Source organism: Corapipo altera, unplaced genomic scaffold, assembly GCF_003945725.1.
Source record: "Corapipo altera isolate COAL_440 unplaced genomic scaffold, ASM394572v1 0, whole genome shotgun sequence".
Taxonomy (NCBI): domain Eukaryota; kingdom Metazoa; phylum Chordata; class Aves; order Passeriformes; family Pipridae; genus Corapipo; species Corapipo altera.
Genome location: NW_020884872.1, coordinates 31,002,707 through 31,020,853, shown reverse-complemented (window position 1 = coordinate 31,020,853; position 18,147 = coordinate 31,002,707). Strand labels below are relative to the sequence as shown.

The window sequence follows — 18,147 nt, the reverse complement described above, 5'->3', positions numbered from 1 at the left end:
TCAAGATTGCTACAAAAGGTAACACCATATCTTAAAATTACACTTTATGCTAATTAGTTATTTATTACAGAAAGGGTGTTTTGGAAGGACAGGGAGTTAAAGATGGTTTTTATTGTATCTGAAAAATGTGCCTTTTTCCACTGTAGGTCCTAGAGTATGATTTGAATACCACAAAAAAAAAGAATTCACTTGAAATAAAGGATGCTTGCTTGTGGAGGAGCAGTGTGAAAGTTCTTTGCAGAACCAAACTTCAGACAGTTGAGCCCAAGGTTGCACGTCCTGTAATTAACTTCCTATTTGTAATTAAATTACTATTTCTGGCGTGGATCTGTTTAACAGAGAGCTGTCTTGCAGCTTCTGATTTCAGTGGGTATCCCACACTGCTTTCTGTGATCTGCAGGAAGGAGAAAACCCTGGGACAGCTGGCAGAAACCTATTTGGGTGGGGACCACTGACAGCTGCTGTGATGGGCTGGAGCAGGTCTGTGCAGATGCCCCATCAGGCCTCCAGCAGGCGGATTTCGGCAGTGATGCAGGCTGACTGTCTTTGTCCAAAGGCCTTGACAAACATAAAAATTGTTTTCCCTCCTGGTATTTTCAACGATGAAAGACAACCTGACTGAAAACATTTAGCAGTGTGTTGGATTTTCACATGCTCAACTCTCTGCTTCTTTATTTGTTACAAAATGTTGTTGTCATTACTGAGAGGCTTGGGTTTTCTTCCCCATCTCTGAGGAGAAGACAAGGTTTTGAAATTGCAAAGTCTAATTCCTAAAGTCTGCCCACATTTTTCCAAAAAGAACATTAATGTGACAAGAAGAACAAAATCAATGATACAAACATAAATAAAGCCAGGGAGTACAGTGCTAATACAGGAGTATTCACCCATGAAATGCTTGCCTTAGCAGTGGGGCATCACAGGGTTTGTCCTTTGCTTCTTTAACTCACAGGGAGGTCTTAAAATATGTTCAGAGTGACTTTGGTCAATCAGCAACAAATTATTTATATTGTAAATCTCGTTAAACAAGTGGAAGTGAAGAGCCTAGGAGACTTCATGAGTGGGAGTCCCAAACTGGTGGGGGAGACTCAGGCCAATGAGCATGAGAATGTTATATAAAGGTAGTCATGTACAGACGTTCTATCTGTATGTTACTGATTTTTATTGAGAAGAATTAAGATTATGTAGGGATGTTATGTGAAGCTGACACTATGATGAAATTCACAGTTTTTCCGAGCATTTCAGTTTGGACTTTAGTTCAAGGATTTTCAGTTCTTAATTAAATTCATATTGTCCATTGCTACTAATACCATCCTCCTAACTGATTACAAAGCTTTCACAAAAAGGAAAGCCAGTTACAACCAGATAAATTCATGTAAGAAAGCAACTGTGAATGCACTGCTGAGCTTCCAACTGCAGTTCAGTTTCCTTACTGCTCACTTGCTTGCAAACATTGTGCAACCAAGGTTGCTCAGAGAAGAAGACAAGGAATTTTTATTCATGGTCACGCATAAATGTGGGTATTTGTGCCTCCTGAAATGCAACCCAACCCCAGAAACTGCACCATTGGCTCAGCCAGGCAAACACACTGCTCAGGCAACATGTTTTAATGGAGCACTCACTAGCAGCTATTCATGAATATCACCATGGGCCTAACAGCTTTGGTAGGAAGTGTGTCAGGCGATTCCAGTGAAACACATCCACAGAATCGGGCTGTTAGTGCACAATTTGTACATGTAAACAGGGAAACCCATAAGAAATGGAATTTTCCCGCAACAACAGAAGTTCAGCAAAGTTTAACAAAGATCCTGTTTTGATGCAATCATAATTAAAAGCAGAAAATGCAGGAAATGTGTAAGGCAGAAGTTTTATTTTCCAAAGTATAAGTATGTCCTTAGCATAACCAAAGTAATCCATTGCCATTGCAATCCTGATTGCTAAAAAGTTGAAGGTAAACTTTTTGACTGCACCTATTGCACACTTTCTCCATAGCTGTATAATAAAACCCTTCTTCTGTATCAAGTGATTCTTCACTGTGATTAGCTGGTATGTAGAAGTTCAGTTAAGTAGTTGACTTAATTATGAAAGATGCTATTTGTTTGCATCATTCTATTTTATAATCTGCGGCATATCACTCCAAGCTTGAGATTTCTTTTTGGCCAGTTCCATCCATGATGGCTCATCTGGAGCAGCATTACTAGCTTTCTTCAAGTAGCCTATTTCCTCCTTATCCACCGGTGCAGGTGATGGAGCTACTGTGAATAAAACACATGGGCATTTTACACTTGCTTGCTGTGCAGCTAAACACCCGAGCTCTTTTACTAAATACTTTCCATGCATTGCCCTATGGTAGAATATCTTTACATTTCACATGGAAGCTTCTTCTGCAATAAGTTATTGAGGAAATTACCATTTTGTACTCTAAGTAATACAGTGTTTTTCTTATCACTAATATCTTTTGATCCCTAAATTTACCAAAACACAACATGATGACCTGGATTCCTTGCTGGGCCCTGTGTTAACACCCAGGCCAAAGAACAGAAAGTCTTTTCATTAGCAAAAGCATTCACTTGCAAATTCCTTCTTTACCCAGCATCCAACTCACAGGAATTTTATACCATCAAAATTTCTGCCTTCTTTCAAATTTTAATTTACCAAAGAGATGTACAAAGTTATTGTGGGAGGACTAATGGTCAGACAGTTTGTTATCACATCATTTCAGCTCGCTGAGGAAGTCACATTAAAATTGAATGCCATTGAAAATATTTTTGCTTACATTTTACAGTGGGATGGTGCCTTTGGGTCCCCATCCAGTAAAATGGCCTAGCATTCTCAGTTCACCTTACTCGAGTTTTGGCTACTCCTTGTTACTCTTTTGTTTGTAATCAAACTGGTCAAAAGAATATGCCACCCAATAAAACCCCAGATGTTAGAGCTGAGAAAACTCTCTGAGTTTTCATCTGGCTGATGTGGGGCTGAGGAGGAGATTAGGATCTAGCTGCTACTCCTTTTGCAGCACACTCAAGCACACTTTTCCGACAAGGTTGTGAGATAACAGCCAACATTTTAAGCATTTTGTTTCCTACCAGGGACATAATGTGAAAGTGAATTGGTTCTCAGCAGAGGCTCCTTCACTTCAGACTTTGTGTCTTTCCTCTGCTCCTCAGAAGCGGTTTTAGCTGCCAAGTGGGATGTTTTGCTCCATTGTTGCTTCGCTGACCCCTATGCACAGAGAGGGATAAAATCTAAGTAATGCAGGGAGAATTAGTCCAGTTTGGAAGAACACAAGCTAATGGAGTGGATGTGATGCCAGCCACATTTCAACACACATCAGTCCCAGTCCTCTCCCTTGGGCTGATACCTGTTCAGAACGTTCCAGTGGTTTCACATTAACGTCCATGATACTCAACTTTACAAATTAAAACTATCCATCTGTATCTCTTATTCATAATGGTATCTATGAGTAAGTAATTATAGTCTTCAATGCAAAATATATTTCAAGTCCTTTACACATCTCTGCTAGCATATATAGGATTTGGAAACACTCTTGTTCTCTCATGTTTCCCTTCCACCTCCCAGATTTTGTGGGTAAGGGCACTATATTTTTGGACAGCTGATGGTAAATGGATTTTTCACAAAAAAGAAATCAAACACATCCTCCCATAGATTTTCTTGCCAGTATCAAAAACTATCCTGAAATGATAGTGCCTGGTGCCATGTGGGAGAAAGAGAAAGTGGGAGTAGCACAGTGGCACCAAGCCTCATATGCTGCAGTCAGGAGCATCTTGGCATGTTTCTCTGTTAGCTGCTATAGAGGAATAAAATGCACGGCATGAATTTAGAAATCACTGCCAGATAAAATCTAGAGTTTCTAGTTCTGACATAGAAAGTGTATTTTGGGTTCATTTAAGCCCTTGTTATCTAAGTGCTGTGACCATGTTAGGCATTATTGCAGTTCATAAGCTTGCCTAGACATTAGGTATTATTTCTTGTTAATCTAACCATTGCTATTTTTCATCATCTAGAAATCTTCTCTTATTCTGGGATATGAGACAGCTGTCTGGGTTTCTAACAGTACCATCTGAAGCAAAAAAGTAGGCCATTTGCACTGGTAATGCTATACTGGTATAGGACACACATGTTCCTGTATCAGTGCAGGGTTCTTCTTGTGCAGGGTGCAAAACAGGCAGCACTTGCATGCTGCTGCTCCGTGAGATAGTCCAGTACTAGGCAAGCCTTATTAGTGTTCTGGATTCATGCCAAGCACTTCTGCTGGCACAGCTTTGTCATCTGGGAAGATCGCTTGCTACAGGTATCACCCTCTCTTGCATGGGATCTTTGAAAAAGGAGTGTCAGCCCATATTCCATTGCACCACATGTGCTTCTGAATTATCCATACACAGGGAACCAGAATTTATATCTTGGCACTCTCTACACATACAAAAGTTATTTTTATCCTACTTCAATTCTCAAGGCTCTAAAAATTGTTACCTAGGAGTTTCTGGGAACGAGCTCTTCATTCAGTGTTAAATCAGTCAGGAGGTATAGGAGGAGGTTCAATGAAATGCTGTGCTTAGAAGTATAGTTAAAGAGAACATATTCCCTCTGCTTTGAGAAAGATCAGAGACTACAGTTTAGCACCTCATTTGCAATATTTTAGCATCCAATACACATGTCAGATCTGGTAGGTATGCCAAGAAATTTTACACACTTCACATAGTTCCAGGATTTCCTGGAAATACACAATTACATATCTGAAAAATCAGAGAACTCTGAATCTTTAATATATTTCTGAGAGCACTGTCTTTGTTACTTATGGTTATACTCATTAAGTATCTGTAATCATTATGGCATGACTGCTAATATAGCAGTAGATTCAAAGAATATTATAGGAAGGTGATACAAAAGCATCACAAATTTTTACTATAAGTACCTCTGTTTGTTCCTTTTCTTTATTCTTTTTCTCTGTATCTGACTTAATATCCGGAGCCACAAGCTTTTCTCTGTCCTTCTCCTGCTGCATGCCCCTCTGCTTTTGCCTTGCAATGGAAATCCAGGCTGGCTCTGCTGGAGTGTCAAGATCTCTTCCAGAGTCTCCAGTAACCACAGGGGAAGGCACACTTTTCTCTGTTGACAAATTATTTATGTACATGGTTATAGGAAAAAGAGTTGTAATCAGCTTCAACTCATACTTGCTCAATACTCTGATTGGTTCAAGGATGTGAAAACAGCCTAGGTAAACAGAAATTCTGTTTAGTTTGGTCTCCAGAGAGCACTTTTCCTGTGCTTGCTTGTTTAAGTTATCATTCTACTGGTGAAAAGCACTTTGCATCTTTGTTCAGCTGGAATCGCAGTGTCACTGCCCTCATGTGAGGGAGATGCTGAAACATGAATCAAACTTCACTAATCTACCCATTTCCCAAGGTCTCCCCTTCACTTCCCTCTTCCATAACCTCTTACAGATTAGCAGATGCTGATTCAAAGCTGGACACAGGTGGACTGTGGTGTTGCAAAGGCAACTTCTTCCCCACTGCTGCTGCCCTCAGCTCCTGCTCTTCTGGAGAAGAGGAGACTGAGGGGAGACCTCATGGCAGTCTACAACTTTCTCTGAGGGGAAGAGGAGGGGCAGGCACTGATCTCTTCTCTGTGATGACCAGTGACTGGACTCAAGGGAATGGCCTGAAATTGTGTCAGGGGAGGTTTAGGTTGGATTTTAGGAAAAGGTTCTTCGCCCAGAGGAGGGTTGGGCACTGGAGCAGGCTCCCTAGGGAAGTGGTCACAGCACCAAGCCTGACAGAGTTCAAGAAGTGTTTGGAAGATACTCTTGGGTACATGGTGTGACTCTTGGGGATGGTCCTGTGCAGGGCTAAGGGTTGGACTCGGTGATCCTTGTAGGTCCCTTACAGCTCACCATATTTTGTGATTCTGATGCCTATGCAGCAGCAGCTGATGTCTTAGTCTGGTTCCTGCCTTCCTTCCACCCCTTTAGGAGCACCTTGGTGTCTGCTGGTGCCGTGGGTGACTGCGCACAGCAGTCTGTGGCATCTGATCACACAGAAATACCACTAAAACCATGATGTGGTTTTCTTGTCTTTGGACATGAGGTTTACTTTGACTTATCCCTGCTGACACTGACCTGCTTTTCACTGGTCCCAGTCACTTTCATGGTGCTCTACCAGAACTGAGACTTCAGTGAGATGAGAAAAAAAAGCACTTTCTAGAGTAGAGGTTCTAAAGTGGTACCTTGCTGTCCTTGCAACTGCCATTCAGGGATATGCAGTATCCAGGGAAATGGGGAAGTGAAATACCCTCTATTCAAATATTCTGGGAAGGGAAATCCTGTCTATTCACTGAACAGAACTGGATCAGGAGAAGAGTCTCAGTAGCTCTGTTTGCTCCATCCCCGAGGTTCTCCACTTTTTCACTGGCTCACACTGCACCCAAAATTGAATTTTCCAACTACTGTGGAGCTTCTGTATAGTTTAAAAGAGGAACAAGAACAGTACTAACAATCTCAGAGCCAGAAAGATTGATTTAACTTTTTCCAACCATTTCTAGTCACTGATGTTACCAACACGTACAAAAGGCTATTTCAGAGCAGAAGTTAAGCTTCTCATCCTCAAATCACACGTAGTCCTGCCCCTTGGAAAAGTTTGTTATGTAGTCAGCATCCTGTTGAGGGACACAGGAAGAGGCAGACTCAACCAAAAAGGATTACTGCCCCAGAGCCCCTTAGGGCTCAGCTTCTCTGCTGGCATAGAGCTGGGCCTCTCAGCCACAGGACCCTGTGGAGCTGTCAGGCACGTTTCTGAAGGGTAATGTTCTAGTTTGGAGTGACGTGGCCCCGATCAGGAAAGCAAGCAAATGTCTCTGAAGGCACATTTGAAATGCATCATGAAGGCACGGGAGATGGAAGAGAGGAATCTTTCCCAAGAGCTGGAGTCTGTAAATTCAGGCACACAATGACAACTCACAAACTTAGTTTGTTCAGGTATTTTCTCAAGTCATTGTTATATCTCACTAGAGACAGACCAGTTATTTGAACAAGAAAACTTTGTAAAGCCTATGTCAGCTAAGGAGAGAAAAAAACCCAAAGGTTGCTTTAACACCAAAGGAAGATGTTTTGCCAGCTGATGCCTGCATTTCCCTTCACTTTCACCTCATGAAATCTTGCAGTGAAACCTCTGGAAGAAACAAGCCAGAAAATCCAGATGTTCAAATACAGCACAGATAAAGCAGGGCCCCTGAACATCCCTCCCTTTTGCACAGCATGTTACTCCAGTTCTCTGCATCCCACCTAACTCTTTACATTGACAACAGCTGCTCCTCCCATAATCTTTTTCCCATCGCCAGCTTTTTCTGCCTTTCAATGGCTCTCCTTGCTTCATTTTTGTCTCATTTTACAGGATAGTAGAGAATGAGGCTGGGAGAGATCTCAAGATGTCATGTAGTCTATCCTTCAGCTGCAAGGCAAGATCAGCTGAAAGATCAATATCACATAAACTGTTTCCTCACAAATATGTATCTATCTAACTCTGCAAAGACAGGACAGGTCTCAGTCTCCCTAGGCAACCTATCCTATGGCACGGCTCTTTTTTTTTCTAGTATTTTTTTTTTGCCTATTCAGTAAGTTAAATCTTCCTTGTTGCAATTTAAATCCTTAACTACTTCTCCTACACACTACGGACACGAGCAGATTACTCATAGACTCCTTGCGGCAGCCTGTTATACATTTGAAGACTAACACAATGTTTTCCCTATTTTTTTAACTATTTTGATTAAAAATATTCTCTAGCTTGCTCTTGCTTTTATAGGAATTGTCCTAATTTGGTTCAAATCTTCTGCAAATACACTGCTCAAAACTGACACCTGAGATGAAATGGTGTTAGCATCAGCTGAAGTGGAAGGCCTATGCCACTTGGTTTCTTGAAATGGTTTCTTGTACACATCAGTCAGTGGCCCCTTAACTTCCAGAGTTCTCCAAGATAACCACTAGCAGCTCAAGGACTGCTAGCCCATCTTCTCTGAGTATCCTAGGACAAACTTCTTCATAAGTACACCCACAGAGTTGAATTGATGTGATATCTGTTAATGCATCTGCCATTACATTCCCTCCTTTGCTTGCAGGCCCTGCCCTTAAACCCACCTGCACCTTTTAAGGTGGTGAGCAATTTGGGCAGGACCAGGAAAACCAGGTGCTAAGCTTCATCAGTTCCCAAAGCACTACACGGTATGCAGGTCAGTGCCACTACTGAAGGTGATGTCTAGCATTCCTCGGAGCTGAGAAGAGCTCTCTGACTGTACCCACCACCACACACAAACTATTTGATCATCTTTTCACCTTCCTTCACCACTTGTAATGTCTTGGTTCTCAAAAACTCCAACGTCTTTACCCTGCAGGCCCTTTTCAATCTACTTTCCAATGATACTGGGAACCTGGTTTCTCCTTTGATGCTGCTCGTGATGTACATCTTAGTCACTGTGACTCCAAATCCCCCTTTGTGTTTTGTCCCATTTTCTCTGTCACACCACAGGAGCTTTCTGTAAATATCAACATTCTTCCTCCTCTGCTTCTACCACACAATCAATACCGACAAAATGACTGCTATGTCCAGGCTCTATTTACTGTTCTACGTGTAATGGTCTTATTGCTACCTGTGCTTCCATTTCTCTGTCATCTTCATGAATTTAGGATTCATCTTGCTGTTTTTTCAATGTGCACTGCCTGGCACAACAGGGTTCCCAGTCCTGCAGCGATATGTCTGGAGGCTGATATTACAACAATATTTTTCATAAGGCAGATACTCTAATGAAGGCATCAAGCACCTTCAGTCTTTAGACAAATCTCTCTGATAAGACGCCAGACATCCTAGTCATGCCAATTAGAAAGCAGCCAAATTAGGGGCAAGTATCATCCCATAAGAGATGGTATCAGAATACCCCTGTGACAATAGGGAACAAAAGCTCTTTAACACAATCTAAAAGATTTTATATGTGTCTGTATGGGCCTGACTTAGGACAGCAGAGTAGTATCACCTATAGAGGATCAAGAGCTGATCTGCATCTGGGAAAGGCTTTCTTGTATCTTTGAGCAATTAGGTTCTGCCCTTGTTCTTGTGAGATTCTTTGCTGCAGAAAGCCAGAAAGGCAGGCAAAGCAGAGGAAATGCCTTATCTTCAGCAAAAAATCATCACATGCAACCCACGCAGGATTTGCTACCTCATCTGTCAGCCAGAATTACTGTAAGTGGTAGAAGAGGCATATTCACTATTTATTATCTTTCCCATTGCCCAGAGGTGCTTTACATCCTCCCACCTCCAACTAGATAAGGTTTCTTGGCAGTATACATGCACCATTGTTCCAGCCAGAAGGATGAAAGGTGGTGAAGTAATCCAGGAGATAGCATGGCAGTTGATAGCACGAGTTGGCAGTTTAAGGTGACCTGAGACTGTCCTATGAAGCTCTTGGTACCCTAAGAGACAGCAAGAGACAAAAAGCTTTCTCAGGAAATGACTGTTCTCAAGAGAAAGTGCTGCTTGCACATCCTCCTCCATTCATAACAGCCTGATCACCTTGAACAAGCTCTTTTAGTTTTATCTCGTCCAGTCATGGGGTAGCCCCTGTGCTTTTATGGTTCACCACGTGGCAAAGCACAGTGTTTAAGGAATTGCGTAGCCAGAGTGGAACCAAAAGTACTCAAAAGGACAATTTTAATTCCTGTTTCTGCTGCATGTCACATGCTCAGCAACAAGCACAGAAGCACTCAGCTGATCAGTGCCACTTTTAGGGAGATAACACAGTACAAAATGCAAGCAGTGGCATCCTCTCTCAGAAGCTGTGCGAGTTCAACAGACCACAGTGTTTCACTTCTCCTCTGGCAAAGCAGGGCCGAGCCTCCTGCATCTGTGTTACACTTAGGAGATCTTCTGAGTAAAACTACAATCTGAATCATATTCTTCAGTTCTTATTACAACATGTTATTTTAAACAATGTGCTATTCAACTTGTTACTTAATAACTTCATAAGCTAATAAAGGAGATAGCTGGCAGCAATTTTTCTCTCATTCACTCACCGTTTTAACCTCATGATTGCATCTTTCCCTGGTTTCCTTGGAGCTGGCTTGGCCTCAGGCTATTTTGAAAGAGAAAAGCCCCTTCTTCCCCTTGGGTTAAGTTACCAACGACGGAAAGATACCAGGTCAGAACTTGTCAAGCCACTCTGTGCATAATGTCACCAAATATTAAAACCAGAAATTACTGTAGACTACTGAGGTCTTCTGCTGCCACTGGAAACTGTGCCCAGAGGCTGCTGAAGCCTTCCCTTCATGTCTTTCCCACAGCCACCAAACACACATGAACAGTCACAAAACCAGCTGCTTCACCATTCTTCACCACTTCAGTTCCCTCCTGCACATCAGAATCCCCCGAGCTCCCCTCCACTGGTCTGAGCAGCAGGGCTGGCTGCCTCAGTAGTCTCCTAAAGGGGGAAATTCCCCTGCTGCAACCCCATTTAATGGGGGTTTCCCTCAGTATCTTACTGAAACAACTTACTTTTTTTTTCCTCAGACTAAAGTTCTGGTCTTACAAAATTTCTTTTGCTTAAATATTGTGGAAATGAATGTGTGCACTTCTCATTGATAGTTGGATATTATCATGTAATATGTGTCAGATTGGTTGTGTGAACAACAAGATGAAGATAAAACATTAATCTTTATGTGCAAAAGGAGATCTGTGATTGACTTGTTATTGTGCATCAGTTTATACACACACACAGAGAAAGTGAAAGAGAAATACATACCTATTCGTGTCTACTGACAGACAGCTATACTCTGTATTCAAATGTATCTCTGTGTGTGTGTTACTTACATGGATAACCACAGCAGACATATTCAAACATTACCCTGAGACTGTCTTTTTTAGAGACAGCCTCAGATATGTACCCATTTTCCTTAAATCTAAAAACCTCTGTACACAAAGATAATATAGCAGAGGCTTTTTATAACATTTAAATCTCATACCTGGAAAAGAACATTCTATATCTGCAAGTACTGCAAAGAGTGGTTAGTCTTGCATAGTGGTATATCTGTGCAGGGGAAAGGTCAGAGGCAGAATATTAGAGCCTTTTGAAAGTCAAACTATTAAAAGCAAGCAAAGCTAGCTTGTGATTCCCTGAGTGTTTTAAAAGCAAACATGCTCAAAACTAATCCAAACAACTTTACACAGGGAGATAACACCGTCTGTATGCAAGTATCATTGTTTTATAACACTGCTTATGCATGCATATTTAATTCCACACTGTTTTATCTTTGCTCATTTATAAAATACCAGTTATTTTAAGAAGGGCTTTATAAATGCATATAGCATGTAGTATATCCTGGCCTACATGTTTCCCTTTGTTTATTAAAGCACTACATGCATTCATTTCAGTATACAGACCTGATCCCTTAATTTCAAAGCTATTCTAAAAGATTTGGCTAAGTATTTCTGTCACTTCCTTCTTCTCTAAGCTGCTCTGTGAGGTATTTGACTTTTGATTGGATATATACCACAGATGCCAGGAGAGTCCTTTTTACACAAGAAACTACTGTTTGCATCAAAGTGTATCTCATGGCTGGAATACAGCCATGTTGCAAAACAGCCTGACACAAGGGAGAAAGCAAATTCTTTTGGAAAAAAGAAAAAAAAAGAAAGGAAAAGAAAAAGACAGCTTTCTTTTTAGCTGTAGCCAGGACAGCATTAAAGCAATGTCTTTTTGATGTAGATAGAAACATTTTTCTTGTAATTTCAGAGCCTCTATTTACCAGACAATGCACACCAATTTCATCCACTGTTACATCCCTTGTCCTTTCCTGACGTCCTTCCTCCTCCTTTTCTCTGTTTAGAGCATGTCTCCCACTACAGCTCCTCAGTAGCTGATTTTTATATATCCTAATATGCACATTCACATAGGTATTGCTTATGGTTTTGCTCTTGTAATAACCTGTTAGCATATGGTAATTGTTTCTGCCCTTTACAGGATTTATAGCAAAGTCTGTCAACTACAAACAACACAGTTAAACCTTTTAAATCTTGCAAGGACTTGTGCCTTTAGCTCCAGAAACTTAAAAATTACTCCTCCTGGGGTGACTAATCACAGAATATTCACACATCCATTAAAGAGCCACCCTGCAGCCCAACAGAGGCCAAACAATCCCCAACTATTTCCTCAGAAAACTCCATGGAGCAGGAGTGGTGCTTTCACCTGCAGTGGTAAGCCAGCATCCCATCAGCCTTCCTGTTGTCTTTGGTACCAGGAGCGCTGAAAAGCTAAAATTTGAACTGAATGAACCAAATTGCTCCTGCTGACCCCACGACACAGCAAACTTTTTCGAGATGAGTATACATGAGAAGGGAACTGCACCCCCTTACATCACCATTTCACAGCTTGTCTTCTTGTTCAGCGCAGGGAATTCCTAACACAATGCGGAAAGAAACTCCTTGACAGCATAAAGTGTCTCCCGATGGTGACCACAGCCCTTTGAAAGGGCTGATGAACTCAAGGACTAGGAGAGGGCTGGGTGGGTAGAAGGTAGTGCTTGGTCAGATGTCTAAAGAGAAAGTTCTGCCATGGGATAGGAAGGACCTTGGGTCAGTTTGGAGCAAACTGCTTTGTATTTAGAATTAAACTCTGAGTCCTCGCATGCCCTTACATCAGAACCTATTACCAAGCAACTCAAAGCTGGAGATAGGAGGAAACCTGTAGCAGCTCTGCTTCAGTTAATACAATAAGATCAGTGGGGCAGTATATAAGGAAAAAAACTAGTTACCATCACAGACCAATCTGAACCATCATGTTAAACAACCCCAGGCCATACAGATTTTGTGTAATACTCTCAGTACATGTTCAAAACAGGGCTTCTTAACCCTGTTTCAGATTCCAGGTGCATGCATCCCTATCAGGGAGACTGGGGCATGACTCTTGCCCACAGATCCTACTTTGCAGAGGGCAGTCCTGAGCCTGGGAGCAGGAGTCTCCTTCACCCTAGGGCTGAGGAGCCACAGGAGAAGCCTGGAGGAGATATGTCTCCCCATCTTCATTTCTTTCCCTTCTCCCTTCCCTCAGCACTAATTGTCTCCTGCCCCACTCCATCTGAGGCATCTGAGGCACCCTGGGACTCAGCAAGAGGGAAGAGATAAAGGGCTCTGTGCAGGAGCACTGGTGCTCCCACTGCTTTTCCCAATCCTCTGCCAGACCAACCTGTGCTAGGTCTCCTCTTCATTTGTTCCCAGTACGACCCTCCCCAAAATCTCAATCCATCAGAGATGTGGGCATCACTGCAAATAATCTACTAGTCAGGGCAGCAGAGAGGGGAAAATGCTTTTAAAGGGAGCACTGAGATTATATACATATGTATTACACACACATATATATGTGTATCTCTTGCCTTGCCTGCAGGATGTGGGGAGGCTCTGGCTAAATGGCTGCAGGGACCTCGTACAGCTGTGGATGCCAACGAATCCCCTCCTTTATGACTGCTGGGAGAGCAGGAATCTGTAAACATGGCCAGAGTCTTGCAAAAATATCTGCGATGCTGAGGCAGATGACAGCTGGAATCAGATGCCACTCAAGGCAGCAGCAGTCTCTGAGGCCAGGAAGAGACTTCTGTCACCCTATAGGACAAGTGGCCTCTTGTGCCCTGAGGTCTTCTGCTGCTTGGTGCTTCCCCACTCCAAAGCTCAGAGACTGACCCCAAACAGAGAAGAGCAACCAGATTAGGGAAGCTCTGCAATGGCACAGAGAAACCTTGTCATTTGCTTGTCCAGCATCTTCTCCTCATATTCTTAACATCAAACCCATGACCAGACACGTCCATGGCAGGGAATAATTTTTTCCCATATATCAGAAGACCTAAGGATTTATTTTTTCCTCTCTTGGCTGTTCTCTGAAATGAAGAGCAGAGGTCTCCTGCTAGAATTGCTTGAGTGTGCTTCACCGAACTTGTTTACTGTCATTGCAAAGACCTCAGACACTAGTGCCACTTCCAGTCTTTTGTTCCCTGCCTGCAGCCCACAGCATATCAGTCTCCAGAGGACTGATTTTTTTTTAAACTCTAACCCAATTATATAATAGAGACAACAGGGTGAAATTTTAAAAATCTGCAGCAGACACAAACTTATGGTCTCTCCTGGCTTTAAACTCCAGGAAGCTGCAGGGTTGTTAATTTTTGTTTTAAACAAGCAATGACTAATGATAAAGGTGGATAAATGAATAAGCAAAGCTCGCAGGAGGCAATAAGTAAATGGCGTGTTGATCATGGCAGGCAAAGATGGGCCTCATTGCATTTCTGTCTCAATGCTATGGTGAAAAGAAGGTCTAGAGGTCTGAGTCACTCATCCCTCACAGGGCACTACACGTAATATGTGCTCCTGGCTTTTGAACTGCCATGCACAGCTCTAAATGGGGACAGTTAGTGGTCTGGTATTTCTGTTTCCCAGTACTTGCTAATGCACTTTATTTTTTGAGTGTCACTTTGAACATCCCTTAAACAATGCCCTGAAATGCAAAAATCAGAAGCAAAACCATATTATTCTGCCTGCTGTTTCTCTCCTGCTGTCTTTCTGATAATCTTTTCAGCAAGGGAGAATCATGGAGTAACACCACTGAAGGCAGAGCCATCAGCTGGTGCTCATTAGTGTCGTGACTGACACAACAGTGCTGCCTCTCACTCTCTCAGGATAAGGTCACTCTTTGCAAGTGAAGGTAATTTTAGAAAATTCTGGGAGTCTTACCAGGCACTTTACCAGGATTTGACTGTTTCTCCAAGTCTCTGTCTTCACTTCTGGATTCAGGAGAATGCATAGATTTGTCCTTCTTCTCCTTGTTTGCAGTAGTGTTTGGGATGGTTATGTTTTGCAATGCTGGCTTTTTAGGCAGTGGAGGTTTGCTGCTAAGTTGTTCAGAGGACTTTGCTTTGGGTTTGATCTTTTCATTTAAAGAATCACCAGTATTTGTATTGGCTGGTTTTTTGATCTCTGCCTTATCATCTTTTAGAAAGGAAGTCAATCCCTCATTTTCTAAATTAAATTCTGCACTGTATCTTTTAATCTCTTTTGATTCTGGTGATGAGTTGTCTTTATATTTTGAGGACAGTGAGGTGGATCTAAGTTTCACTTGAAAAGGACTTTTATCTTTACAGCTTGGCCGATTCTGGGATACCACTGAAGAATTGCTTGGCATCAGCACTGCATCAACAGTCAGAGAAACATAACCAGCCAAAATTTCTGTAGGTTCTGTGTTCTCAGAGTCAGACTCTGCCAGCAAGGTCTGCTTTTTGTTGCTACTTTTTTCCTCGTCCAGCTCTGATCCCTTCTGGAAGTCTTCTTTCCACTTCTCATTTCTTGAGGAGACCTTTTCTTTGGACAGGAAGAATCCAGTATTTAATGGGCTTTCCAACTCTGATCTTTCTGGGAAGTGTAGGTTTCTGGTTCTTGGTCTCTCTCGTGCAGAGGAAACAGAAAACTTTCTGAAGGCATTGAGTTCACTGACTACTTTTTCAGCTTTGTTCCCCAGTAGTTCCTCTTTGTGGACCAGTGGCTGACTGTTCTCCTTACCAGAAGCGGCTGCCTCTTGTGCAGTCTTTATTTTCTCTAGAGAGCAGGAAGTAGATGATCCCATCCACACTGAGGAAGCAGGATGTGAAACATGGAACGAGTCTGTGGGCTGGGAAGAACCCACAAAAAACTCCTTGCTGGACTCTGACAATAGAGTAAACTCTTTCTTTGCCTCTTCACTACAGGGCATTTCCACAGGTACCTGATCATCCTTCTGTATATTTTCATCTGACCTTCCCAATAATACAACACTATTCTTACTAATTGGAATATTTTCTTTGCATGGTATTTTATTTACTGGAAACACAGTAGGATGCTCCTTATTTTCTTGATTAAAAATATTGATTGACATATCACTCACATCCCCAGACAACAGAAGCAGTGTTTCTGAGGAATCTTCTTGGTTTTTTACTTCTCTGACTGGACTGGAGTAGGAAGAAGTTGCGGGCTCTTTGTCTTCTATCAGCAATGAGGACTCAGACTCCTCACATGTTGTTTCCAGCACTGGCTGGCAGTCCTGTGGCTTATTATCTAGAAGCAGGGCTTCCTGTACAGCAGCAGGCTCAGAAGCAGGCTGAGTCATCACTGGTCTCAAAGCAGAGGGGAGGTCCTCAGGCATTCTGGGCTTTGGCCAGGAAACAGCATCCTGCGTTGCAGCTGCGGTCCATGGCAGTTCTTGATTGCTGGGTTTGAATACAGCATCATCCTCTTCTTCTTCTTCTGGGGTACAGCTCAAATCAGTCAGAGATTCAGACTGGGTCCTCTGCAAGAAAGAAATTCAGAAAGCCCCATCACCATGTACAGCTTCACTTTTTTTCTTATTCATCATTACATTTACAATCAAGATCTTAGAGAAGAAGGCAATACTTGCCTCTGATGCTGAGCTTGCAGTTTTCTTAACCTACAGACTGGATGCTTTTTTACTTAAGCACATCCTGGAATAATGCATTTAACCAATATAAAAGCAATGAGTGACATTTCCTTCTGCACAACTAGTGCTTTCATGCCTTTGTAGATAGGAAGTTCATCAAAACAATGGCCATTGGACTGTCTTTAGCAATTGATTCCCCAGAGCATACTGCCTGTGTTGTGTTGCTCTTTGGCAAAAAGTAGCACTTGAAAGAGAAAAATCTGTCCCTTTGTATTTTGCTACTCCATACTAGCATTAAAAATAAAACAACCCATTCCTTCTAAAGTATGACTCTGAAGAGGGAAGAGTATATAGAAGGAAGAGCAAAAGCCTAACAAACCCATCCATGCCAGCTGAGTATCTGCCCCATATGGCAATCTTGTGTCTAATCCCACTGCCATACGGCATTACAACCTTGCTTCCTTTGTGTAAAAGTCTGCTTTTTTTTTTCAAGAGTTATACTATTTGAGAAAAGTTTATAAATTCATATGTAGTTACCTGTGAGGTGTTGTGATTAAATTTCAGGTGAGGACCGGCTAAATATGCTGGATTATTTGAAAGCACAGTATTAAGATGCTGAATATGCCTTTTCATATGGTGCATGTATTAGCTCACTGGTTCACTGTAGTTTGTTGGGTAAATATATACTTTGGATGTAGGCCCTAATTCTAAGAACACAAAACCTACACTTTGAAGATATTTTAGGGTTCTTCCAACTTCTTTTTTTGTAAATGCAATTGCAAAACCAGAGTTGAAATGCCACCTGCATTCACAATCCATATACACAGGAGCATAAAAGCAGAAGACATCAGTTAGTCAGAAGCAAGGTACACAGGTAGAGTTGGGCAAGAAAATATTAAAAATTGTATTATCAAAACATGTGAACTCTCTCCATGGAAAACCAGGAGGGCTCGGTCATCTGGCAGTTTATAGGCAGTCTGGAAAAAGCAATTGTATTTTAGTAACTGTTAGAATGGAAGAGGAGGTTTGACCAGTGAATTATTGCTTTACGTGCTTTTCTAAATAATGGGCCTTATCATTCTGTTGCTTACAGCAATGCTTTACTGAGCTGAAAGGTCACTCACAGATTTTAGGAAATACAGAATATCAGCCAAGTCATATTTTGAGACAGAGGGAATAATATTTCTGGTAATAAGCAAGCTAAATTAATGGTTTTACTGTTTTTAAAACATGGAAAGCCCAATGAACAATAAAGCAAATACTGTAATAAGAGCTGCAAACTTCAGTGATAAAAGAGAAGAGAGAAAAAATAAAAACTAAGCTATGCCCTTCGTAAGATATGACAAAGAATAAGATAAATGGTGTTTAAAAGCATGGTTTAAAAACCATTTTTTTTTAATACTATACAGTTTTTAATGTATTTTTAATAGTATACACTTTGCTTTCCATTGTGCTTTGCTTTTTGTTTGTTTTTGGTTTGTTTGGGTTTTTTTTTTTGTTTGGTTGCTTTGGTTTTTTTCCTGTGAAAACTTATTTTAATTCTCTATAATGCACGTAAAGGATTTACAAGTTTTGGGGTGGGGAGATGTCTGAATTTAGGACAGTCTTTATGTACAGAATTTGGCTCCAATTAATAGGTCAGACCAGCTTCTGCACCACAAATAGGATACTAAATTGTATTGCACAGTA

The 18,147-nt window shown here is 41.6% G+C and overlaps 1 protein-coding gene across 5 annotated transcripts in view; it reads right to left on the bottom strand.

The window, feature by feature from the left end:
* Positions 1-1,778: 1,778 nt before the first annotated feature.
* Positions 1,779-18,147, bottom strand: part of KIAA1211L (KIAA1211 like) — a 63,957-nt gene continuing 47,588 nt past the window's right edge. For 4 of the 5 annotated variants that reach the window (XM_027642034.1, XM_027642051.1, XM_027642043.1 and 1 more), the window contains exons 9-12: positions 14,766-16,350; positions 4,931-5,124; positions 3,084-3,219; positions 1,779-2,252 (exon numbers count right to left, since the gene is read on the bottom strand). In XM_027642034.1, the coding sequence (XP_027497835.1) occupies positions 2,107-2,252; positions 3,084-3,219; positions 4,931-5,124; positions 14,766-16,350 (2,061 nt within the window). In that variant the 3' untranslated portion in view covers positions 1,779-2,106. The remainder of the gene's footprint in view (positions 2,253-3,083; positions 3,220-4,930; positions 5,125-14,765; positions 16,351-18,147) is intronic. The other variant, XM_027642062.1, reaches the window with a different exon arrangement.